This window comes from Lissotriton helveticus, chromosome 4_1 (assembly GCF_964261635.1).
Source record: "Lissotriton helveticus chromosome 4_1, aLisHel1.1, whole genome shotgun sequence".
NCBI lineage: Eukaryota > Metazoa > Chordata > Amphibia > Caudata > Salamandridae > Lissotriton > Lissotriton helveticus.
Window position 1 is genome coordinate 1136489316 of NC_136063.1, and position 20706 is coordinate 1136510021.

General features: G+C 42.3%; 1 protein-coding gene across 1 annotated transcript in view; it reads right to left on the reverse strand.

Annotated features, from left to right (window-relative positions):
* The window catches only part of LOC144828119 (uncharacterized), a 116181-nt gene that overhangs the window by 9507 nt on the left and 85968 nt on the right, over positions 1–20706 (reverse strand). The window contains exons 5-7 of the mRNA XM_078686239.1: positions 1016–1366; positions 565–708; positions 145–327 (exon numbers count right to left, since the gene is read on the reverse strand). Coding sequence (XP_078542365.1) covers positions 145–327; positions 565–708; positions 1016–1366 — 678 coding nt within the window. The remainder of the gene's footprint in view (positions 1–144; positions 328–564; positions 709–1015; positions 1367–20706) is intronic.

The following is a 20706-nucleotide window of genomic DNA, read 5'->3' on the forward strand; positions in this document are numbered from 1 at the left end:
CAGATGATAAATCCAGTACACTAAACACACGTGCACCTTCCAGGGTACTCAGAGACTCCGAAATGTTCGGTAATGGCTGTCTGTCAACCCAGATCCACTCATTTGATCCCCTCAAATCCACACACATCCTGACCTTGGTCTCACCATCCTTCGGGGCCAAAACAATCGGGGCCAACCATTCAGATGCCTCAATCTCCTCAATAACTTCCAATTCCAACAATCTTTCCAACTTCAATTTGAGAGGTTCCATCATCGTGTTGGGAACCCTCCTCACTTTATGCACACAAGGTACAGCTTTGTCTTTAAGAATAATCTTATGCTCAAATCCTTTGAGACATCCGAAATTGTCATTAAAGACTTCAGGAAATCTTTTTAAATACATACAATGTTGGTCTTCGTATACACCTTTATCCTTATCAATTAACATGATCTGGTCTTTGGGATCCTTTGCACTGGGATTGAGCATGATCCCAAGATCTTATTGATGCCTCCACCCCAATAGGTTATCTCCTCTTTCCGCCACATAAACCTTCCCTACAGTTTTCCTGTCTTTAAATTTAATACCAGCTTCTACATAGCCTAAAACTTTGATTTTATTTCCCCCATAACTGACCGGATTTATGTCAGGAGGTAAAAATTCTGTATTATCCAAACCAGCAATCTCATCCCACTGTTTGTTCCCAATTATGGTGAAAGGAGATCCTGAATCTGCCAGAACCACAAAATTAAAATCATTCACCATGATATCACATTCTGGCATGAATACTTTATCACCATCAATCTTGCCATCTTCACAACTAATGCTTTAGACCACGATACGTACCCTTTCAGAATTTTTCTCTGGAACTCGTGTAGATTTACAGACTCGTGCGTAATGTCCTTTGACACCACATTTCATACACACAGCCTCTCTAGCATAACACTGTGGATAGTTGGATAAATGTGTGAAACTTCCACATCTGTAACACTTTGGTTTGAGAAATTCCTTGTTGTTCCCATCAGCTGTCTGACTCACCATCATTTTTACCCGGCAATCCCTTAGAGAAGTTTTGTGTATGACTATCTTTATCAATTTTCTTATGTTTTTCAGTAGATGAGACTTTATCTATGTTCTCACTATGTTCTGAACTTCTTGTTACAGTAAGAGCATGAATCTCACTATCGCCATCCTTCTTATCCTCATGGCCCTTTTTCATTTCCTTCACCCATGATGAGGTATTTTCCATCCCTTCTACAATTTTGATAGCCTCATCTAAGGTTGGATTTTTTGATAAGACTTTCTCCTGAACTCGAGTGCTATTAGTACATCGTACTAACTGATCCCTAACTAATGAATCAGAAAGATCCTCAAATTCACATGTTCTTGCTGAAGTTTTAAGGGAAGCAATATAACTTTTAACTCTCTCGTTAGGTGCTTGCACTCTGGTAAAAAATTTGTGTCTTTCCAATACGACATTTATACATGGACCAAAGTAAACTCCAACATCATCATTGACATTTCATACACATCATACGGCTCACCTTCTCCATTACCAACAGTAAGTAAATCCATACTGTCATAAATATTACGTCCTTCCACTCCCAAATTGTGTAAAAGGATGGCTTGTTTTCTTACAGCTGAAAATTTCTCCCCACCAATGGCTAATATGTAAGAATCAAATTAATTTCTCCACCTTTTCCAAGGAAGTATAGGATCACCCTTCTCCGAAAGAAAAGGTGGAGGTTGAGACATGCTTGTGGATGATGCCATGTTGAACTGTATATGATATTATAGTAAATATAATACAATAATAAATCCCTTAAAACAAATTATCAAATCTGAATAATACCCTAGATGTAGCTAGAAAACTTGTGAATATCACAATAAAAATCAAATAAGCAAAATAAACATAAATGTCCCAAATATAATGAATAAAACAAAAAATGTAGTCACCGTCGTCATGCAAAAGGTATTCACATATTAGTAATCAGACCAGTAAAATCCGGCTGTGTCCCTGGTGTAAAACTCACTGCTAATTAGCAAGATTTTGCTCGGTTGAGTTCACTCTGTAAAATTCACCGTTAAACTTCAAGTATACGCAAGCAAGCGTCGCAAAAATGAAACCAATCTAAAATGGCTTCCACGCAAAGTTACGTCTTAACCTTACATACGTACGCGATTACAGAGTTCCGCTTCGATGATATCAGCTTCAGGCTTCGCATGCGTGTCGGATTCCGAAGAACGCATGCAAGACAATGTCTGCCTCCGTCAATGGAACACTGCTCGCAACCAAATGATGCTGTGACAGTTACCAACAGTCAGCATTACGAGAAAATGTAAGTTCCACAAATACGCTGAAATGATGAAATTCAGATTTTGTCTGTGGTGGAAATTATAATAATCGTCAAAACGACTTCGCCAATATCGCCAATACAGGACAAATCCGATATCATAAAATTACATACCTATAGATATGCACACGTAGGTTATCCAAATTAGTAAAGAGATAAGCCCAATACGTCGAAGAAGAAGTAAAATCCACAATCCATAAGTCCATAACTCTGATTAACATTTTTCCATGGATCGATCCCGAAAATAAAATCCATAAGTAAAATCCAAGTACAGGGGAATTGATGCTGTGAACTTGTCCCCAATCAAGTAGTGTTGCCCTCGTCGCCAATGTTAAATAAATGCATACTCCACGAAGGTTGTAGAATAAATAGATATTTATTCCAAGTCAGATACTTCAGCATCAACGTCCAGTCAGTTTCCAGTCTCAATCCATTATCCCCCAACTCCCCGTCTCCCTATTCTGTGACCTCACTAGGGGCCAGATGTAGGTAATTTTATTTTACCACTTCTTAAATACCGAATCATACCGATTCGGTATTTAAGAAGTGGTAAAATAGATGGGGGGAGATGTAGGTATTTCTGAATCGGTAAATACCGAATCGTTAAGATTCGGTATTTACCGTTTCTGTAAATACAGAATCGGTAATGCCCATTGATTCCTATGGGCATTGAAGCCCATAGGAATCAATGGGCATTACCGAATCGGTATTTTACAGATTCGGTAAATACCGATTACAGCAAGGGTGCAGGGGGTGTCACTTTGACACCCTCTAGCACCCCAAATACAGGCATGTGTGCCATGTGGCACACAGACATGCCCTAAGGGAATGTCTGTGTGTCACATGGCACAGGTGTGCATGCACAGATGTGCATGCACACCTGTATTCGGTATTTCACCACCCAATTGGATTGGGTGGTAAAATACCGAATTCTGAAGGCCTGTAGCACTGTCAACAGTGCTACCTACATCTGGGTTTTACCGAATCGGTATTTTACAGATTCGGTAACTTTACCGTTTCGGTAAATTTACAGAATCTGTAAAATATTTGCCCCTACATCTCGAAAACCAATTACCGGTCGGTAACGGCCGAAATCGGCCGTTACCGACCGGTAATTGGCGACCTACATCTGGCCCTAGGTTCTCTTTGACATGGATAACATTCTACTACTGCTATAAATCATAACAGTTTCCCTCACAGGTCTCGCAGCCACTATTTTGTTTTTTACAGCTTTGCCACCTCCAGTGCTCCTCTCCTCACTCCTTCAAACAGCACATAACGTCGCATTTATTTACAGCGTTTTATGTTTTACCTCACTGCTCAGTGCCACAGTAAAAAAAAGAATCTATTTATGAGGAATTTTCCTAAGCACAATATATTTTTCCTTCTGCAAGTTGCAAACTAATCAAACAATCAATCAATACATTTGTAAAGCGCACTACTTAACCGTGAGGGTTTCAAGGCGCTGGGGGGGGGATGCTGCTACTGCTCGAATAGCCAGGTTTTGAGGAGTCTTCTGAAGGTTAGCAGGTCCTGGGTCTTCTGTAGAAGGATGGGGAGGGTGTTCCAGGTCGTGGCGGCGAGGTGGGAGAACGATCTGACGCCAGAGGTTGCTCTTCAGATGCGGGGGACTGTGGCGAGAGCGAGGTCGGCGGAGCGGAGCTGGCGGTTGGGGTGTGGAAGCTGAGTCGTCTGTTAAGGTATGCTGGTCTGGTGTTGTGGAGTGCCTTGTGTGCATGGGTGAGGAGCTTGAAGGTGATCCTCTTGTTGATGGGGAGCCAGTGTAGGTCGAGGGATGTCGAGGATCGGGCGAGCAGAGGCGTTTCGAATGCGCTGGAGTCGTTTCAGGAGTTTGGCCGAGGCTCCTGCATAGCAGGCATTTCCGTAGTCTAGTCTGCTGCTGACGAGTGCCTGGGTGACCATTTTGGTGGGGGTCCACCTGTAGATCATGCAGAGGGTGTTGAAACAGGAGGACGAGACGTTGACGTGCTTTGTCGTGGAGAGCATAGAGTCGAGGATGAACCCCAGGTTGCGTGCATGGTTGGTGGGTGTTGGAGCAGTTCCAAGTGCGGTCGGCCGCCAGGTGTCATCCCAGACCGAGGGGGTGGATCCGAGAATGAGGACTTCCGTCTTGTCCAAGTTTAGCTTCAGTCAGCTGTTCTTCATCCACTCATCGACGGCTTTCATTCCTTCGTGGAGAATGGTTTTGGCGGTGAGGGGGTCCTTGGTGAGGGAGAGAATCAGCTGGGTGTCGGCGTAGGAGATGATGTTGAGGTTATGCACTCGGACGATGTGGGCGAGCGGTGCCAAGTAGATGTTGAACAATGTCGGGCTGAGGGATGAGCCCTGGGGTACTCCGCAGATGATCTTGGTGGCTTCGGAACGGAAAGGGGGTAGGCGGATGCTCTGCGATCTGCCGGAGAGGAAGGAGGTGGTCCAGTCCAGAGCCTAGCCTCAGATCCTGGCGTCATGGAGGCGTGTGAGTAGGGTGCAGTGGCAGACGGTGTCGAAGGCGGCTGATAGGTCCAGGAGGATGAGGGCCGCGGTCTCGCCATTTCCAGCAGGGCCCTGATGTCATCGGTAGCGGCGATGAGGGCGGTTTTGGTGCTGTGGTTGTTGCGGAAACTGGACTGGGCGGGTCGAAGATGCTGTTCTCCTCGAGGTAGCGGGTCAGTTGTCTGTTGACGGTCTTCTTGATGACGTTCGCCGGGAGCTTGGAGATGGGTCGGAAGTTCTTGAGGTCCTTAGGGTCAGCCTTGGCGGTGATCGCAGTGTGCTTCCAGCTTTCTGGGAAGGTAGCTGTCTCAAAGGAGATGTTGATGGCTTTCCGGAGATGGGGTGCAATGATGGTGCTGGCTTTGTTGAAGATATGGTGTGGGCAAGGGTCTGATGGAGAGCCAGAGTGAATGGCGTTCATGATTTTGATGGTGTCGTCTTTGTTTATGTTGGTCCATGAGAGCAGGGGGTCGGTGCTGGTGGTGGTCATGTGGACGGAGCTCTCAGTGGCTGTCGGGGTGGTCGAGATGATGAAGCTGCCGTGGATGTCTGTGATCTTGCGATGGAAGAAGGTGGCAAGGGAGCCGCACAGGTCTTGAGAGGGTGGGATGTCGTTGGTGTTGGAGCTGGGGTTGGAGAGTTCCTTCACGATGTTAAAGAGGTCTTTGCTGCTTTGTGCATTGTTGTCAAGGGTGTTTTTGAAGGAGGTCCTTTTGGTGAATCTGGTGGGCTGATGGTGTCTGCGGGTGGCGTTCTTGTGGACCGCGTAACTGTCCGGTGTCCGATCACGGTGACATTTCTTTTCTAGTTTTCGGCAGGCTTGCTTGGAAGCCTGGAGGTCCTCGGTGAACCAGCTGGCATTCTTGCTGGTGTGTCTGTTGGAGGGTTTCTTGATCGGGCGAGGATGTTGGCGCAATCTTCAAGCCACTGTTTCAGGTTGCGGGCAGTGGTGTCGGGTCGGTGGGATCGACGGGTGGGCTCCAGGCGAGGGTGGTGGTAAGCTGTTCTTCGGTGACTTTGCTCCAGCAGCAGTGAGGGATCTGTTTCGTGCTGTGGTGCGCGGTGGGTTTCTGAAAGGTGAAGTGGATGCAGCGATGGTCGGTACAATGGAGTTCGGTGATGTGGCTGAAGGCGACGTGGGAGCTTGCGGAGAAGTTGGGGTCAAGCGTGTGGCCGACAGTGCGGGTGGGTATTGTGACAAGCTATCTGAGTCCGAGGTTGGCAAGTTTGTTGATCAAAGTGGTAGAGTTAGTCTGTGGAGGTGAGGGCGTGTGTGCTGACGAAGTCGGCGATGGAATCGCTGAACTGTGGCTGGGGTCCGGGGGGTCTGTAGATGAGGGTTCCTCTGAGGGTCGTCTTGGGATCGGTGTGGATCTGGAAGTGCAGGTGTTCAGCGGTGCTGAGGGTGTCGTCGGTGCTGGTCAAGATTCTGAGAGTGCTCCTGTGGACGATGGCGATTCCTCCTCCTGTTTCTTTGGTTCGGTCCCTTAGGCTTTTGTATATGAGTTTCCACCGATGGCTGCAAAATTTTACTTTTAATCTTTACTGCTATTATTTCAAATCACTTCTTCATACTCCTTGTGGAATTGATTTTTTGATGAATGGTCCTTTTCATTGGACTCTTTGAAATTGTGTCTAATTATTCAGGTCATTGTCTGTTACTTCTTCAATTGAACTCATTGAATTGTTACTTGTACTACATTGTTTATGGGAAAATAAGATCTACATGACGTAGTGTTGAAGATCCTCCTGTCTTTCCATCGTTGGTGGACTACCGCCCCTTTAGTATTCTTCTGGATAATATGGAAGAGTCAGATCAAAGTGTGTCATGCCTTCCAGTAGGAAGTGGGCCATCTAAAACTCGTCTTCCCACTTCTAAACTTCTACCTAAGTTGCCCACCACTTCAACACTTTAGTCAGGCAAATGAGTAAAAAAGTATCCACCCTCACCCACTATATCTCCACCATCAATATCTATGGAGTTAATCCTTGAGGCAATTTGAGCGCTCAAACCATACATAGGAGAAACAAATGTGCACCTTCAGAATCTCGATGACAAATGGTCCAATATGGACCCAAAATAAATCAAATAGAGCACAGAGTAGAGTCTTTTCAAACTGTTGTGAATCAGGTACCGTCTATCCATGTGGAGATTTCACATCTTAAACAACAAGTAGAAAACCTTAAGAACCGCAATAGATGCAACAACTTGCCTATTTATGGTGTGGCGGAAGGTCTCAAAGGCTCTAATCTTCTCACCTTTTTTCAATTCTTTCTTCCAAAAGGTATTGGTTTTTCTGAAGTTCAAGCATTGAACATTCAAAGAGCACATCATCTGGGCCATAACCCACAAACAGCATCTTCGTCAAATAAACCAAGAGGCATCATTCTGTATTTTTGTAAGTATACTGTTTTACTAAACGTTTTACAGCCAGCAAAACTTAAAAGCAAAATCTCTTGGCAAGGATCTGCTCTTTTCTTTTCTCAAGACTACTCTAAGGCAATGGCTGATAGGAGGAAAACGTTTTTGGACATGAGACTTGCGCTTCGGAGTTTAAATGCCAGATTTGGCCTTCTCCACCCTAGCCTCTTTAAGATGACTTATAAAAATAAAACCATGAACTATAAGGATCCTGATCTTCTAAAGCAAGTCTTGCATAATTGTAACAAGGGCGAAATGGAGGTTGCCCGATTTATCTACTATTTGATTATTTTGTTAAACTATCTTTAAATATATTTTTCTTCTCTTCTCATGTTTTAATATTGTCTTATTGTATTTCTTTACAGCATATTTCTTTCTCTCATGTTAGGTGCGGTCTTCATGGTTACTCAGTTTGATCTTTATTCTGTCTGGATGATGTCTTCTTTTCCAGTTTTGTCCTGAAGTTTCCCGGTTTGTTGTGTCGTCTTCTTTATGTGACTTCAACACCCTCCTTTTCATTGTATATCTTTGGTATGTCTTTTTGTTTTTTCTTGTCTTTCCCATTTTCTTTCACAAATTCTATTCTCTTCATATGATTTTTTTCTTGGAATTTCCATATGTGCATTATATATTTCTGATCTTTCTTTTTTTCTTCTTTCTCTTTGTTTTCTTTCCTCTCTATTTACTAATTATTTCTTTTTATTTTATGAACATACTTTTCTTTCATATACTGTCCACTTCTATTGCTATATTGCTGTCTCTTCTTTTGCTAAATCCTATTATATATATGATATTAATGCATTTTGCTGAATGTTGTTATTTGCATAAAGTTGTAAACTTGTTATTGGTTGTATAGATGGCTTCAAGATTTATATCCTGGAATGTTAAAGGTTTAGGATCGGCTAAAAAAAAACACCAAAGGGTTCTAGCACGCTTCATGTCTAAATGGTGACATTGTTTTATTGCAAGAAATTCATGTAACTCAGAAGGAAATTTCTAAACTCAATGGATTGGACATAGTTTTGCTTCTCCAGGTTTGGGGAAATGCAATGGTGTAGCTACTCTTTGTCACAAATGTTTAGATATTCAAATTATAGGTCAAAATGTTGATGCTAAAAGTAGATGGGTTTCTACGTCTTTATTAGTTAATAAAACATCTATGACTATTTTTAATTTATATTTATAAGCTCCTACTAAACCTGATAAACTGTGATGGCCAAAGTTTTTGTCTCAATTAATGATGTATAATGATGATGATTATTAGTTGTTGGAGACTGTAACATAGTTCTTGACCCCATTATTGATAGACGTTCTAAATATAAATTAATTCCTTCGCATGTACATGCTCACTTTACATCTACTATACATGAAAGGTCCCTTGCTGATGCCTGGAGATTATGTAACCCTCATCTTCAAGAATACACCTTTTTCTCTCCTGTACATTCTTTTCAATCTTAAATTGATTACTTGTCCATTTCTAAATCACTTACACAACATGTGTCTCCCTCTGATCTATAGTTCCATATTAATTTCAGACCATGCTACTATCTCACTGGATTTAGATTTACTCTCACCTATTCAGGGAATTTGGAAATGGAAATTCAACAATTCTCTTCTTTTGAATCCTAATTTTACACATGGTTTTAAAAAATTTGCTGACACATTTATTCTAGAAAATAAAACTCCAGGTAGTTCTCCTCAGATTATTTGGGACACCTTTAAAGTTGCCTCTAGAGATTTCATTATTTCTTTCGTAGTCCAGAAAAAGGAATCCTCTTTTAATACTATACAGTCCCTTAACTCACGTATTAAACAATTAGAACATTATTTTTATTCTAAAAATTCTAAATCTTGCGTTGAGGAACTCTATTATCCACTGCAATAACTAATTCATATTTGCTAAAATCTAGTGCGTACCAAGATTGATTCTCTTCTAACTTCAATTAATATAATTGTTAAAAAAATGAAAATATTCTCTTAGAATGTACTAATTTCTTTTAAACTTTTTATACTCCTGAATCTAATTTTCGTCAAGAGGATATTCTTAAATACTTACCCTCCATTACTCCGCCCTCTTCTTTCAGTGTGGATTTATCCCTCTTTGATGGTGACATTTAGATTTTTGACATTCGTACGGCTCTTAATGCTATTAAAAAAGGAAAAGCGCCAGGGCCTGATGGGCTCACTTTAGAGTTTTATGTTATTTCTCTAAAATTCTTATTCCTCAACTACACCAATTGTTTCTTTACTTTATCTCTACCCAGAAATCTGGTGGGTCTTTTCAAGATGTTTTAATATGTATTCTCCCAAAAGAAAATATAGAGCATACATTGTGCAAAAACCATAGGCCTATATCTTCAATCAGTTCAGACTATAAGATATTTGGTAAAATACTTGCCCTTTATTTGGATATTTTACTACCTCAATTAATTGGGAAGGAACAATGTGGTTTCATTAAAGGTAGACATTTATCAGATAATACTAGATTTTTTTAATGCCCTAAGTAAATCATAGACATATAAATATTCTTTGGCTGTGGTTTCTTTAGATGCTGGGAAAGCTTTTGATAGAGTTAGTCGTTTTTTTATTTTTCCCACATTTTCTTGGTCCGGTTTTGGCTCAAAATGTATTAATTATGTTTCTTTACTATTTTCTTCTCCCAAATCCTCTATTTTAGCTAATGGACTTATGTCCCCCTCATTTTCGCTTCACATAGGTGTCAGACAAGGTTTTCCTTTATCTCCCCCATTGTTTATTCATGCCCTGGAACCCTTTTTTAATAATAATTCGGTTGAACTCACATATTAAAGGTTTTCTTTACGGCGACAAACACTTTAAACTTTCAGTTTATGTGGATGACAGCTTTATTTTTATTTCTCAGCCACAGACTTCTTTACCAGCCTTTTTGATAGAAGTCGCTAACTTTGCTTTTGTCTAAGGGTATAAACTAAATGCTTATAAATGTGGAATCCTTCCCTTAAATAAATTATGTTTTCATGCAGATTTGACTTCTTCTTCTTTCCATTGGAATTCAGATCAAATTAAATATCGAGGACTATGGTTTAGTGTTTCTATAAAAGAAACTGTCACCCTAAATCTGAAAGAATTAGAGTTGGTATTAATTTAGTCTACATGTTGGTAGCATCCCTTATTTTGATCATGAAGGGGTCCTCTAGTTATTATAAAAATTACGTTAATTCCTATAATACTGTTTTATTTATCCAGAATTCCTATAAAAATTCCTTGTTCACATTATAAGAAACTAAATAATATCTTATCAAAGTTTTTATGGCACAATAAAAAAGCTAGAATGTCTATCTGTAAACTCAAAAGACCTAAACATGTGCGAGGGGTCAACTTTCTGGATTTTAATTTTTAACATACTGCTTTCTTTCTTAAACAATCTTCCTTTTTGTTATCACAAAATGATTCTATAACCTATCCCTTGTGGATAAATCTTGAAAAATCTTTTTTTCATCCTTTCTCTTTTAAGGGGTATGGTAGTGAGACAAAATATCGAAATTAAAATATCCATATACATTAATATCGAAGTTTTAATATCGATGGTATAGAATATCGATGTGTAAAATATCGACAGACAGAATATCATTTTTTAAGGTATGTATGGTATAGAATATCGACGTGTAAAATATCGACAGACAGAATATCGTTTTTTAAGGTATGTATGTTAATAATATCGAAATTTACTAATATCTAAATTTTGTTTAGTGTTATGTATTTTATTATGTTGTTTATATGTTTGTTAAATATGTTTTGTAATGTATGTTTGAAAATTAGTAATTTTGTTTACATTTTGCGTTTAAGTATCAGAGCGGGTTGTGGGTTTATAGGGGAATAGGGTGGGAAGTAATTTAATAATATTTAATTAATTAATATATTTTTGTAAATATTTTTAATTAATAATTAATTGGTGATTAATTAATTTTAATTGGTTAATTAAATTAATTAGAGTTAATGTGCTAATATATTTAATTTTGTGTTATTGTTAATTAATAATTAATTGGTAATTAAATAATATTAATTAGTAAATTAAATTAATTAGAGTTAATGTGCTAATATATTACATTTTTTTTATTGTTAATTAATTGGTAATTAATTAATAATAATTAGTTAATTACATTAATTAGAGTTAATGTGCTAATATATTTAATTTTGTGTTATTGGTAATTAATAATTAATTGGTAATTCATAATTAATAAGTGATTAAATGATGTGATTTATTTATGTGTAGTGGGTTGTGTGTTTATAGGGGAATAGGGTGTGATATAATTAAATGTAATAATTAAAGAGATTGTATTTATTTATTGGTATTTATTGTTAATTAATTGGTAATTAATATGTGTTAATTAGTTCATTTATAATTACATCAATTTAATAATATTAATTGTTATTAATTGATTAATTGAAATTTATATTAATTGGGTATTTTTTGTATGTGTAGTGTGTTGTGTGTTAAAGGGGGAGTAGTGTGGGAAGTAATTTTTACCCCCATGCTATCCAACGCTTTCCCTACTGTTGCACCCTCTGGAGTGGGAATAGTAATTTAAACCCCTACGCTATCCAACACTTTCCCTACTGTTGCACCCTTTGGAGTGGGAATAATAAATTTTACCCCTACGCTATCCAACGCTTTCCCTACTGTTGCACCCTTTGGAGTGGGAATAGTAATTTTTACCCCTACGCTATCCAACGCTTTCCCTACTGTTGCACCCTCTGGAGTGGGAATAGTCATTTTTACCCCTACGCTATCCAACGCTTTCCCAACTGTTGCACCCTTTGGAGTGCGAATAGTAATTTTTACCCCTACGCTATCCAACGCTTTCCCTACTGTTGCACCCTTTGGAGTGGGAATAGTAATTTTTACCCCTACGCTATCCAACGCTTTCCCTACTGTTGCACTCTCTGGAGTGCGAATAGTAATTTTTTCCCCTACGCAATCCAACGCTTTCCCTACTGCTGCACTCTCTGGAGTGAGAATAGTAATTTTTACCCCTACGCAATCCAACGCTTTCCCTACTGTTGCACCCTCTGGAGTGGGAATAGTAATTTTTACCCCTACGCTATCCAACGCTTTCCCTACTGTTGCACCCTCTGGAGTGGGAATAGTAATTTTTACCCCTACGCTATCCAACGCTTTCCCTACTGTTACACCCTTTGGAGTGGGAATAGTAATTGTTACCACCACGCTATCCAACGCTTTCCCTACTGTTACACCCTTTGGAGTGGGAATAGTAATTTTTACCCCCACGCTATCCAACGCTTTCCCTACTGTTGCACCCTCTGGAGTGGGAATAGTAATTTTTACCCCCCCGCTATCCAACACTTTCCCTACTGTTGCACTCTCTGGAGTGGGAATAGTAATTTTTACCCCTACGCTATCCAATGCTTTCCCTACTGTTGCACCCTCTGGAGTGGGAATAGTAATTTTTACCCCTACGCTATCCAACGCTTTTCCTACTGTTGCAATATGTGGAGTAAGTATATATATTAATTTATATGTAGAGTTTTTAATTTATTTTAAATTTATATGTATTAGTTATAATTTTTAAAATATGTTTTAATGTTTTTATTTAATATTTGTAAAATTATATGTATTTTTAAATTATTTTTACATTATTAATACATTTAAAAAACTATATTTTTGATTCCGATATTTTTGTACTACGATATTATATTTTCGATATTTTTGTACTTACCATTATGAAGATATAACTCCGATATTTTTGATGTCGATATTTGTGTGTCGATATTTTTGTATGTCGATTTTCTGTCTGTCGATATTATGTCATAGATCCCAGGGGTATATCTTCTTTTCTCAGAAACCCTTAACATTTTCTCTTACGATTTTTTAAAATGCCTTTAAGGTCTTCCAACCTCTTTTCATGTCTTCTCAAAGTAATAAAACTCAGTTTTTAAATTCATCAATTTGGTATAATAAACATATTAAGATCAATAATAAACCTGTTTTTTTTAAAAGATTGGTTGGCCCAAGGACTTAGATGGACTTTTCAACTTTTTCAAGATGATGTTTCTGTTCCTTTTTTAGTAGCTCAAACTCGTTTTTCCTTTCCCTTCACTTGTTAATCCAAGTACTCATCCTTAATCTCTGTGGTTCAATCCTCCTATAATCAATTACCCCCTAATCCTATGCTTTGCCCTCCATCACCTCATATAAGGTCGATCTTGTGTATCTCTCCCTCTGCGTCTAAAATTCATAAACACTTAACTTCTTTTTTAGTTACTCAAGATAAAACAGAGGTGGAATGTTTTTGAGAGTCTGATTTGCAAACTTCTTTCCCAGTCCCAAAATTTTAACTAAAATAAGGAAATCTTCTAGAGCAGCAAATACCACTCAAACTTTGTTTTTCATTTATAATAGGCTCCTAAGAACACCTGCCAAATTATATAAAATGGATCCCAATATTCACTCTTCCTGTTAGTCATATACCCTTTATCCAGCAGATCTTAAACACATGCTATTTGAATGTACTTCTATCCATAACTTTTGGATATGAATCTGGCAACACATAAACATTATTTTTCAAACACATGTCCCATTTTCTTCAACACATTTTCCTGGGAAGCGTTTCAGAGGTTTGGTCTTCTCAATCTAGTGATTTTTGTATAATTGATTTACTCCTTGCTGTTGCCTTTCAACAGATTACCAAGTCATGGAAGGATGCGTCTTCTGTATCTTTTCAGGCATGGTGGTATGGAGTCTGCTATATTCATAGATCAGTTAGAGCATATGCACATCAAGTTACTCTCGCTATGAAAAGAGATCTTCTTTGGTTAAACATCACAAACTTTATACATTTTTCTGCCAACAAGACATATTCACGTAACCCTCATATTGAAGAGGTACCTAAACGTCCATGAATTTACTTATATTTGTTGTTTTGTTTTGTATTATATTAGCTAGTTTTTATATTTATGCATTTAGTGTTATTAATATATAATGGTATGCTTTTGCTTGATGGTATATGATGTTACCCCTCTCTTTCTCTCTTTCCGACCTTTTTCAGGTTTTCTCCCTTATATCTTAACATTATCAGTATATGTTTATTGTTTACTCCATACCTTATTTTATTGTGTTTTGCATGGTTACCAAGTAAAATTCACTTTTAAAACTTAAAAAGAATAGATAGTCAGTGGAGATGGGCAAAAAGAAGACAAAGCTTTGGAGAATCTGGGGGTAGAAAAAATAAGACGGTACTTGATTTTGGATGGCTTGTATCCGGTTGAGCAAAGAAGCATTTTTTTTCAAAGATAGGTGCCCTTACGATAATCACAACATGACCCTATTGGGACAGTTACTTGCTCAAGTCTGCTGTTTAGTTTAGTTTAGTTTTGCATTTCTAACGCGCAACAGCTACCCACAAAGGGTTTCCCGGCGCTGTCTATGGTCAAGTAAGATATACATTTCCATAGTTTGCAAATAAGAAATGTGCAAGCAGATATATGACCAAACAGTTCTGGGAAGACATTTGAATTTGTCATCAAGTTTGATTCAAAGACTTTTGACTAAATTAGACTGGGACAATGGCCAAATTCCAGGGGTTAAAGAGAAGGTGACCGGAGAGCAGGTTTTTTGTTTTTGATGGCAAGTATTTGTGTTTTATCAGTGTTGATATTTAATCATCAGCTATCTAGTCAGTCTTTCAGAGTAGAAGTTTGCTGCTGGAGGAGCTAGAAAGACGAACCCAAATCTAGGTATGGTCTGCATAATAATGAAAATCGAAGCTCAGAGAGTGATAACATGTAGCCAGGGGAGTTTTAACAGACAAGGGGACAATGTGGAGCTTTGACAGGCCCCATAGGTGTAGGCAATGGGGGCAGAAGAGCATTTGCTCAGCAACAAAGTTAAATAAAATAGAGCGGCACTGTGGTGTCCCTGAGTCACATATGGCAGTATTTTGAAGATCATGTAGTAATAGTGAGTGGTTGACGGTGTCAAAATCTCCTGACAAAATAAGGATTATTGGGGCATTGGCACTATCCTTTTAGAGGCAAGTTTGAGATCGCTGGCTGTGGAAACTAACTGGGGGGCACTACCAACCAGAATATAAGATCCTTAATTATTGCCCGGCGGTGTCGCCTCTTGAACCCACAAAGAAGTTAAACTATTGAAGAGGCAGGCGCTGGAGACTGGAAGGCAGGAAACAAGGTTTTTATTCGCTCCGGAGGAGAACACAACGAAAACGGACAGAAGGTATCGTTCTGAGGTGCTCTAACTGCATCCCTGAGGCCTGGCCTCTTATACACACGTTTATCTGTTTATTGCATGTAACACATTCTCGTTGATACTTTGAAGTACGGAAAGACATCTTCAGAATCCCCCCTTTCCCAGCCCGTTCCCACGCAAGGTTACAGTGGAAGTCCCCGCCCCGTTCACAACAGGTGATGATCATCGCGCAGCTGGATATTCCGTCGATTCACGGAGTGTGTGGGTTTCGATCGGATCTCGTGGGATGGGGGCTTTGATCATCTCGGGGGTCCTTTGAGGAGGGAAGCTTTCTATCGTATGGGGAGGGGCAAGGGATTGGTATCGGCAGAGCTAGGTGTCGGCCTGGGAACGGGGAAGACAAACGGGCACACGGGGAAAAGGGGTTTGCATCAAAAGGGCCGGAGATCATGAAAGGGAGGCAGGGAGGTGTCGCGTTGGGAACAGGATGAGGGCCTGGGACAGAGCAGCGCCGAAGAGGGGTTTATGACTCAAGGCAGGTGCAAGCAGGGGGTTGCCAGCGAAGCTAGGAGGGAGAGAGAGGCGCGCTGGCTCTCAGCGAGAGCAGGGAAGCCATGGTGCCCAAAATGGCGGCTGTTTTACGCGCAAAAAAAGGTTAAGGAGAGCAAGAGGGCGCCGATAATGTTGACGGTTTCAGCCTAACTTTCAACAGTCCTCCCTTTTCAACATATCTAGCCAACTTGCTTACTCAATGTCAATTTTCATCAAATTCCTAACTTCGGTATCATACAATGCTCTCATATGTTCGCTTCCAATGTCCACAGTTTTGGGAAAAATGCAACTCGCACATAAAGAACACATAGGTGGCAAACATTGAATTCCTAAGCATAGGCCACATATTACAACTACGGGAATCAGGATAATGGTGAGCAGTCTCCAGCCCCAGCTTTTGACGGTGTCCCAGAACCAACCACCAAGCGACCATTCTTCTTGCTCTTGGTGAACTTCCGAAGAGAGTCTGTGAAGATGTTCGATGGCTTTGTACACTGAGGGTGAGTTGTCCGGTATGTATGTACAACAGCTGGCCCCAATAATGCGGCATGCTCCTCCACGGTCCGCCAGAACCACATCTAGAACGAGGCGGTTCTGAAGAGCCACCAAACGGACCGCTTGGAGCTCGGCAGTGTTGTTGGCAAAGATGCCCGCTGTGATGTTCATGGTTGTCTCGACTGCCTGAGTCAAATGTCGGATGGCACGGCTGTTTGCCATCGGGCCCCAGAGAGGGACGAGTCCTTTCATAGCATCGAGGAACTGTGCCCCTGTTGAGTCGGCTTGCTCAACGTCTTTGGCTCGTTTTTGTCTGTGGTGATTCGCTGGGGCCACATAAGTTGGAGGAAGGACGAAGGAGATGTAGCAAGTGCCCCCCCAGCCTTTGGGGAGCCAGGTGTAGGCCTTCGTGCCGCAGATGAAATACATGTTTGGAGATGACACAAAGGAAGGTGGATCCGTGGAATCTAGAGTGCTGGTAAAACGACAAGCGCTGCGACCCACCAGCTGTGTCACAAGTCCTTCTACACACATGTGGCCTGTGACGTTGATGACCGTCAGGGCCACAGTCAGAGTGGCAGCCGTTCGTTTCCGCAGATAGGAGAAGGTGGGTCTGGTTGGATTGTTGAACACCTGCATTTCGATTCGTTCTTTGGCCGGGATGTCCATTTGGATCGAGTCGCTGGGGGTCAGCGGGCAGAAGTGTGTCTTTGTCTTGTTTCGCCCGGCCCCATGAGAAGAATGTGCTGCAGTTCTGCTGGAGGTGGTATTTCCCGTATAGCTCTCTTGCAGGAGGATCAGCCAGGCAAGGCAGGAGCCGTGGACGGAGAAGGGTGAAGGGATGAATGGTATTGAATGTCCAGTGGCATGGGGTAGCAACCCACAGATCCAGCAGTTGGTGGCGTTGGTGGCAAGATTGTGCTGGTGAAGTAGCTGCACGAAAGAGTTGTTCCAAAACTCCTTTCGCCTCTCTCTTAGTTGAGGAGAGAGCGAAATTAGATAATGTTCCTTCATGGTGGTAGGCTGAGCAGTGGTTAGGAATGTTTCGTGAGCAGGTGCGTGTTCTTCCATAATCCAGAGCGTAGTCATGAGGAGAAAACAGAGGAGGATTACGATGAAGAGTGCAATTGTCTTTGAGCTATGGAGTCTGTCTGTTCTCGGATTTCTGTAGTGGGTATTTCCTGCTGTCTCCGTCGGCTTCTTATTTGGCGCTTCCATCATCTTCTTATCTGGCGCTTCCATCATCTTCGTCTTCAAGGTGCTCGGTAGTGGGCAGGACCACAGACTTAGTTTAGTTTCTCTCCAGGTAACCCTTGGTAGTTTGGGTCACCGTTCTGAGATCCTTTAACCTAGTCCGTGGCCTACTTAGCCGAAGCTCCCTCCTTTCGACGCAGGAAGTACCCTTCTCGAGATGGCACAGTGGGGTCAGGATGTTTTGAAAGTTCAAGTGTCTCTGTGTCAGGATAGCAGTTCAACGATGGTCGGTCCTGGTTCAGGAGCTCTTCTTGGGTGTTGACGGTGTCTGTCGTGGCCAGGGTTGGAGAGACCTTTTTGCAGTGATGGGCGTGCAGCCAATGTTTCTTCCCCTCCACTCGAAGTGCGGTCCGAGTGGTGATCAGCACTTGCCAGGGGCCCGTCCACCGGGGTTCCAAACTCTTTGATCGCTGAAAATTTCGGATCAGCACGAAGTCCCCCGGCTGGATGGCGTGGCCCGGACCCCTGGAAGCATCGGGGATGGCCTGCTGCACCTGCTGATGAAGGACAGACAAAGTTTCAGTCAATTTGTACAGATAATCAGACATTAGGACATCCGGAACGTCATGAATGGAAGTTGGTTTCGGGGCAGACCAGACGCTCATGGGTCGACCGAAGACAACTTCATAAGGGGTTAAGTGATGTCGGGTGGGGGTGGAGCGCATCGATAGCAATGCCAGTGGGAGGGCGTCTGGCCATTTCAGGCCCGTCGTAGCCACTATTTTGGCCAGTTTAAGCTTGAGTGTGGCATTGTGTCGTTCGACAAGCCCAGCAGATTGAGGGTGGAAGACTGCGTGGAATTTCTGTTTAATACCCAGCCCATTTAGGATGAGCTGGATAACGTTGGCTACAAAGTGGGGGCCATTATCACTCCACAAAACACGACAGAGGCCATAACGGGGGAAAACTCCTTTAACAGGACCTTTGCAGTGGCCATAGCGGTGTTGTCACGGGTTGGATATGCTTCCACCCATTTGCTAAATGCGCACACCACGACAAGTACATATTTCAGGCCTTGGCATCTGTCTAGCTGGATGTAGTCCATCTGCAGGACTTCAAATGGGTGGTTTGGGACCCCAAATCCCCCCCGGGGTACTACAGTTCCTTTCCCGGGGTTGTGTTGCAGGCATATTAAACATTGTTGAACCAGGCGTTTGGCGGAATCTGGGATCTTGTCATTGTGCCAAACCCTGGAGACAAGTTCGATCATGGGGGCTGATCCTATGTGGGCAGGGGAGTGTGCCATGGTTAATATGGGAATCAAGTACGAATCAGGTAGTAGCCATTTGTTCGTGTCTTTTGTCCGCCAGCAGCCTTCATCGTCTTTCAATCCCACCCGTGTCCATTCAGTCAATTCGTGTTGTGTGCTAGTCGTTTGTATGTCTCTAATTGTGTCCTTGGCGTCAGTCCAGTTTTCTGCTTGTGACCTGGTCACGTACATATGTGTTGTCGTTCTATTTTCAGCTGTCGTTCGGGCGGTAATGTCGGCTAGTGCATTTCCCTGTCCAATAATGTCTGTCACTTTCTTGTGTGCCTGGCATTTGATAACGGCAAGTCTGTTGGGGAGGAGGACAGCTTCGATTAAGGCGGAGACTAAATCCCCGTGCAAAATGGGTGTGCCGTGTGAGGTCAAGTATCCTCTCTCCCTCCAGAGGAGCCCAAAATGGTGAACCACCCCGAAGGCATACTGGCTGTCAGTGTAAATGTTCGCTGTGGTTCCTGTTGCCAGGATGCAGGCTCGTGTCAAAGCAATCAGTTCCGCTGCCTGGGCAGATCGCTGGGTGATGCGGGCTGTTTCTACTACAGTTCGAGCCGTGGTGACTGCATAGGCAGCGGAAGTGGTACCATCGGAGAGTTTGATGCAAGAACCGTCCACCCACAACTCCCCGTCGGGGTCAGGGAAAGCTGTGTCTCTGAGATCGACCCTACTCCTGGTCTGTTCGTCCGTAAGAGTCACGCAGTCATGTACGGGGCGCACATTGGGATCGTTCTCTGGCAAGGGTAACAGAGTTGCTGGGTTCAGTGTGGTGCATCTTTTCAGGGTGATATGGGGGGCAAGCAAGGTTAGTTCGTATCCAGTCAGTCGTGCACTCGTCAGATGTTGCGTCTTGGTTTGGTTCAGGAGGGTGTCGACTGCATGGGGTACCAGTACCGTGAGGGAATTCGAGAGTACAATCCCCTCACTCTGTCGGATAGAGACTGCAGCAGCAGCTACAGCTCGAAGGCAGGCAGGCAAGGCTCTGGCGACAGGGTCAAGAGTGGCAGAGAAGTAAGCGCACGGTCGTTGCTTAGGGCCGATGGCCTGGGTCAGGACAGATAAAGCGCACCCCTCCCTTTCGTGAGTGTAAAGGGAGAAGGGCTTTCTGTAATCAGGGGTACCCAGGACAGGGGCTGAGCAAAGGGCATCTCGTAGTTCCGTGAAGGAAGTTTGACACTCAGGAGTCCAAGGGAGTGGGAAAGGGACGTCTTTGTTTAGCAGAGAAAGCAGTGGTTTTACAACGAGGCTGAAGTTTGGCAACCATTGTCGGCAGAAGGAGGTGAGGCCTAATAGGGAGCGAACCTGCTTCTGGGTTTTAGGGACAGGGGTATCTAGAATGGTTTGGATTCGATCAGGGGTGAGTTTCCTTCCATCTTTGGACAGAAGGTGGCCCAGGTAAGTGACCTGGGGTAGGCAGAATTGCAACTTCTTCTTGGAGACCTTGTGGCCATTTTCCGCCAGGAAGTGCAAGAGTTGAATGGTGGCGGTAACCGCTAGAGGGGTGGTGTCGGCTGCCAAAAGGATGTCATCGACATATTGTACCAACACCACCCCGTCGGGTAACCGGACTTGGTCTAGTTGTCTTTTGAGGGCCTGGCTGTAGATGCTAGGGCTCTCCGTGTAGCCTTGAGGGGCTCGGCAAAACCTATATGAGCGGGATTTTAGGGTAAAGCCGAAGAGATATCGGCTGTC